Source organism: Camelus bactrianus, chromosome 6 (assembly GCF_048773025.1).
Source record: "Camelus bactrianus isolate YW-2024 breed Bactrian camel chromosome 6, ASM4877302v1, whole genome shotgun sequence".
In the NCBI taxonomy this organism is placed as follows: Eukaryota; Metazoa; Chordata; class Mammalia; order Artiodactyla; family Camelidae; genus Camelus; species Camelus bactrianus.
Window position 1 is genome coordinate 65,725,367 of NC_133544.1, and position 6,388 is coordinate 65,731,754.

A 6,388-nucleotide genomic window follows, 5' to 3' on the forward strand; every position below is an offset into this window, starting at 1 on the left:
ACTTGGGCAGATTCGGAAGATTTCACAAGTGAGGGAGCATTTGAGCTGGGATGTTGAGAAGGATTTTGTGACTTGAAGAATAGAATGAGAGACATTTTGGAAGTGAAAGAAAGAAGGAAGTTTTAAAGGTTCCTATTGCTCTAGAAGTTGTTCTATGAGCAACATGAGTAACAGAACAGAGACTTAGAAAGCTGTATGCTGTGCATGAGGGATTGTTAGGTGGCTCATGTGAATGGCTGAAATTGTAGTCAAAAGTGTCTGATGATGCTCTTATATGCTGCTAGACAGCAGGAAATAGTACATAAAAGGAAAGAGGTCCAGAGGAAGAATAATTTAGTAATAGTAGCTTTGAAAACAATAATGTCACATGGGAACAAACTGACTCCTCTAAGCAGAAGTCAGATGTGCATTTAGTGAAGATTATTTGGTTTTCTGAGGTGTTCATGTGATAATTACTTTCATGGACTAGAGGCTTTCTTTCTTAAACACTAATACCTGCCTAGACAATGTTTGTTCATCTTCTTTCTTCCTTTAGATAACATGAAAACTGACCCTGGTGGTGTCTTAAGGCAATGGATCTAACAAATCACTCCATAGTATCAGAGTTTGTATTCCTGGGATTCACCAATTCATGGGATATCCAGCTCCTCCTTTTTGTCTTCTCCTTTTTGTTCTACTCTGCGAGCATGATGGGAAACCTTGTCATTGTGTTCACTGTAACCTTTGATTCTCATCTGCACTCCCCCATGTATTTCCTCCTGGCTAACCTCTCAGTCATTGATACGGTGTTTTGCTCAATCACAGCCCCTAAAATGATTTGTGATATTTTTAAGAAGCACAAAGCCATCTCCTTTTGTGGATGTATTACCCAGATCTTCTTTAGCCATGCTGTTGGGGGCACTGAGATGGTGCTGCTCATTGCCATGGCCTTTGACAGATACGTGGCTATATGCAAGCCTCTCCACTACCTGACCATCATGAGTCCCCGAATGTGTCTATGTTTTTTAGTCACTTCCTGGATCATTGGCCTTATCCATTCATTGGTTCAATTAGTTTTTGTAATAGATTTGCCTTTTTGTGGCCCTAATATATTAGATAGTTTTTACTGTGACCTTCCACAGCTCCTCAGACTTGCCTGCACAAACACCCAAGAACTGGAGTTCATGGTAACTGTCAATAGTGGGCTCATTTCTGTGGGCTCCTTTGTCTTGCTGGTCATGTCCTATATCTTCATTCTGTTCACTGTTTGGAAACATGCCTCTAGTGCTTCATCCAAGGCCCTTTCTACTTTGTCAGCTCATATCACTGTGGTGGTTTTGTTCTTTGGGCCACTGATGTTTTTCTACACATGGCCTTCTCCCACATCACACCTGGATAAATTTCTTGCTATTTTTGATGCATTTATCACTCCTTTTCTGAATCCAGTGATTTATACATTCAGGAACAAAGAGATGAAAGTGTCAATGAGGAGACTGTGCAGCCATCTTGTTCATTACAAGAGTATTTCCTAAGTGAGTGGCTATGAAGATATGAAACTATAGATTCTCCTTCACGCTGGTTGCAGAAAAGACATTATGCAATTTCAAAGAAATACTCAAGACTCAGGCCATGTTATATATCTAGAAATATGCTATTTATTAAATTATGGTACCTATTTCACCATTAAATTTAAAGTGATGTCATTCCTTGACACTCTGTACATTAAAGTGTTAAAAACCAAATCATGTGTCCCTTGAAACCTACATGGTCTACGAGAGTGCCATGTAATTGAGCAAATAATAATATTTTGTCTTTTTCTTTATTGGAATAATTATTCTATTGATAGACAAACTAGGCATTCTTACTTTGTTTCATCTACTTATTACCTACCTTGATTCTAATTCCCTTTGTTCCTACTCTATTTGATTCTTATTTCTCCAGTTTCTACATATTTTACCTCCTTATCAAGCATTTCTATCTGGCAGTCTGGGAAATTGTTAATCCTATGTTGGAATTTTAGAATTTAAAGCTAGGATAGATTACCAACACCATTAGTTCTAACCCCCTTAGTTGCACATGCTAAACCCCAGGAATTGAGAGATGACTGCTGTTTGCCAAAAAGCACACAGCCAGAAACCACCAGAGATTCCCAGGTACCAGAAACCATGCCTCTGGTTGCCAGGCCACGGCCCTTTCACTTTCAAATCAGCTTTTTGTATTTGACCCATATTCTGCTCATGTTCCACTCTTACAGCCCTTTCCTGTGGTTCTATTTGAAGGGAGAGCTTTACATCTCTCATTTGTATTTCTTCTTCTGAGCAAATAGTCATTAGCATTTAATACTTCTTTATCATTTGCAAACCTTTTCCCAATTTCTACCACTATCTTTATATTTCCCTTTTCAGATCCTACCAAAGCCAAATTTTAAATCATAGCTTTAATTATGAAAAAAATTTAAAATTCATTATTAAATAATATTCTTTTGTCTACAGTGGTATTCAGAGAGCTCTTTGATTAAATTCTATTTTGTAGGCTTGAAGTCCCACAAATGCTTAATAGTTAATGATATTCTCTCTTTGTGGGAAATAAATGTGATTGGTGAACTGTGTACTCTGCTTGAGTAAATCACACTAAGATCATTGTGTCTCTGCCAGAAAGATAAATTTAAAATACTTCAGCAAATAGAAAATGAAATATTTATAAAATCTATGTGAAGTTCCTCTTTTTTCAAGAACTTATGCTGTCTGTTGTTTTATATGGTTACTAAAGAATAGAAAGGAACCTATTAATTGAAATTTCTTTCATGAAGCAATGGAGTTGATTGTCATCATTTGTGTCCTAGAGGAGGTAATAATTGATGTGATTCACATAGTGCTTTTTACAATTTAGGTATTGTTCATAAATCTTATGAAATGGATACTCTCATTATCTCATTTCACAGAGGAAAGGTCTGAGGCATAAATATCTTAAACATTTAATACCTATTAAGCAATAAGCCTGAACATAAAGTCTTGCAGTTTTGATCCAGGATCTGTCGCCTTGACTCCTGTACTATAGTGCATCTCTGGTAATAAAAGTTATCAGAATAACACCTTTACTTGAAAATAATCCCTATTTGTGGGCCTTCCTCTGGTTACTCCATCACCCTCAAAGCCCTGTATTTATTGAGTTAATAAATTTGCAAATATTTATTGTGTATTTAAAACCAACTAGCCATCATTTCTAGGCACTTACTGCTATCAAAGAAGTTGAAATGCCAAGATTTCCCTAATATACTGTAGAGGATGGAGTCTAAAGGCTCAAGAAGATATTTGAATGGATCTATTATGTGTAACATACTAAGATAACCCCTAACCCTCTCCTTCAGGTGGGGGCTGAGGGACATGGCATCACCAAGGCTGCTTTTATAGAGCTGCCAGGAGGAAGAACTGTGCAACAGCTCAGTAAGTATACATCGCAATGATTCTCCCAGTACTTTTCCCAAAGGTGCCAGTGACCATTTACTTACATAATCTTACACCAGGAAAAAAAGGAGTATCACAACATTTTGAGGACTGTTGGACACAGTTTTTGACATTTGCATCTGGATTCCTGAAGGGTTATTGTGACCCTTTTGTTTGAATGGAGGCATGTGGGAGTAGGTATACATGGAGTCCTGGTTGAGATCTAGTGTCCACGAAGTGACAACCCCCAGTGATGATTACACCATTTCCTGGATGTATAACCTAAATGGATATACTTGCTAATTGGTACAACTCCCTCACTGCTTCCTTGCCCCGTGGGTTACAGCTGTTGTAGAGGGGAAGACACTGAAACTGTCTTATCCACAGGCCAGGACAGTATTTCAAAAAGTATATTAAGTTCTGTAGGGATAGTGATGGCAAAAAGATACCCATTGTATGCAGGAATGGTGGTCTCTATTGTTTCTCAATTTGATTTACCACTGTGGCCCCTACAAAAGCCAGACAGATCCTGGAGAATGACAATGGACTATTGTAAACTCACCCCAATATAACCTTTATTTCAGCTGCTGTACTGAAGATAGTATCTTTGCTGCAGCAGATTAGATTAACACAGCCTCGGGTGTGATGTAATCATTGATCTAGGAAATTTTCTTCCCCATCTCTTTTAGAAAGGAGAATTGGAAGTAGTTAGCATTTACATAGAATGAAAAATAGTACATATTTGCAGTTTTACCCTTTGTCATATATAGTCTGAAGAGATTTGGACCATCTGAACATTTTATGGATCCTTACACTTGTTTATTATATTAATGACATCATGTTATCAAACCATTTAAGAAAGAAATGGCATGTGCATTGGATGCTTTAGTAATACACATGTGTTTTCAAAGGAGGGAATAAATTCTATGAAGAATGAGGAAATTGCCACATCATTAAAATTTTAGGAGGTGACAAAATGGATCAAGGACTTAAATGCAAGACCTGAAACTGTAAAATTCCTAGAATAAAACATACAGCAAAAACTTCTTGACATTGGTCTTGGCCATGATTTCTTGGATAAGACACCAAATGCACAGATAATAAAAGTTAAAATAAGCAAGTGGGAGTATATCAAACTACAAGAGCTTCTATATAGCAAAGAAAACAATCAATAAATTAAAAAGCAACTTACAGGATGGAAGAAAATATTTGCAAACCATATATCTGATAAAGGGTTAATATCCCAAATATATGAGGGACTCTTACAACTCAGTAGTGAAAAAAATCCAGTTAAAAGTGGGAAAAGGACCTGGATAGACATTTTTCCAAAGAAGACAAACAAGTGGTCAACTGACATATAAAAATGTGCTCAACATTGTTAATCATCATGGAAATGAAAATCAAAACCACAGTGAGGGTTGGAATGGCTATTATCATAAAGACAAGAGATAAATGGATATGGATATGAAAAAAGGGAACCTTTGTGTACTGTTGCAGGCAATGTAATTTGGGGCAGCCACTAATTTACCATAAACTGCATAAAATTTTACAGAGAACAGGATGGAGTTCCCCCAAAATTAAAAACAGATCTACCATATAATCCAGCAATTCTAATTCTGGCTGTATATTGAAAGGAAATGAAATCAGTAGCTTGGAGAGATATTTGCACACCCGTCTTCACTGCAGCCTTAGTCACAGTAGCTAAGGTATGTGAACAACATAAATGTCTTTCAATGGATGAATGGTAAAGAAAATGTGGTGTATATATATATACACAATGGAATATTATTATGGATCCAAGTTCACATTATGTATATAAACACAATGGAATGTTATTCAGCCATAAAAAAGGAAATAATGCCATTTGTGACAACAGGAATGAGTCTAGAGGGAATTATGCTAAGTGAAATAAGCCAGACAAAAATGCTGTATGGTATCACTTATATGTGGAATCTTTGGGAGGAAGAAAAGCCAATTTCATAGAAACAGAGAATTGAATGGTGGTTCCAGGGGCTGGGAGGAGGGAAAAATGGGAAGATATGGGTCAAAGGGTACAAACTTTCAGTCATAAGAAGAAAAAGTTCAGAGGAGCTATGTACAGGGTGGTGACTATAGTTAATAATATGGTATTGTTTACTTGAAAGTTACTAAGAATAGATTCTCACCACACACAAATACACATACACAATTTAACTATGCGAGAGTGTGGATGTGTTAACTTTCTTTATCTTGGTCATAATTCCACATCGTATATGTATCTTAAATCATTTCATTGTATATTTTAAATGTATATAATTCTGCTTGTCAATTATTCTTCAATCAAGTTGGAAAAAAGTTTTAGGAGTTCAGTGGTCTGCAGAACATCAGAACATCCTCTTCAAAGTGAAAGAAAAAGTATCACATCTTGCAACTTCTGTCACCAATAAGGAAGCACGATGCTTGGTAGATTACTCCTGTTTCTGGAGGAAACGTATTCTGTATCAGTTATACCACCTTAACCCATATACTGGAAGATATGAAATTCTGTCACTTTTGAAAGGGATAGAGATCTGGAAAATGGTTTTTGCAGCAGTTCCAGATTGTGTGCTTAGAGCCCTTCTACTTGGACTATACTACCTGGCATACATGGTATTAGAAAAACTGGTACTGATAAGAGAAAAGATGTGAAGTTTATAGCAAGTATCACCAATTTGGTAATCACAACAAATCTTTATGGTTCTGAATCAATGATTTCCTAAGGATTACAGAGTAATTAAAATGCAGACATGAGTTGCCACAAAACATCACATCATACCATGGATTCACATTAAAGAAAAGGAGATACGGGGTTTGGCACATGACCATGGGATCTACTGGACATACTACACCACCCAGAATCCACTGATCTGATAGAGCAATGGGATGGCTTACTGCATTTGCAGCTGCGGTATCAACTTGGAGTTTATTATTTTGAGACATATATATAC

At 36.7% G+C, this 6,388-nt stretch overlaps 1 protein-coding gene across 1 annotated transcript; it reads left to right on the forward strand.

Moving 5' to 3' along the window:
- The first annotated feature begins 572 nt into the window (after window positions 1-572).
- On the forward strand, window positions 573-1,511 carry LOC105076849 (olfactory receptor 4F15). The gene has a single exon (XM_010965079.2). The coding sequence runs from the start codon at window positions 573-575 to the stop codon at window positions 1,509-1,511; it is 939 nt and encodes a 312-aa protein (XP_010963381.2).
- The last annotated feature ends 4,877 nt before the right edge of the window (window positions 1,512-6,388 follow it).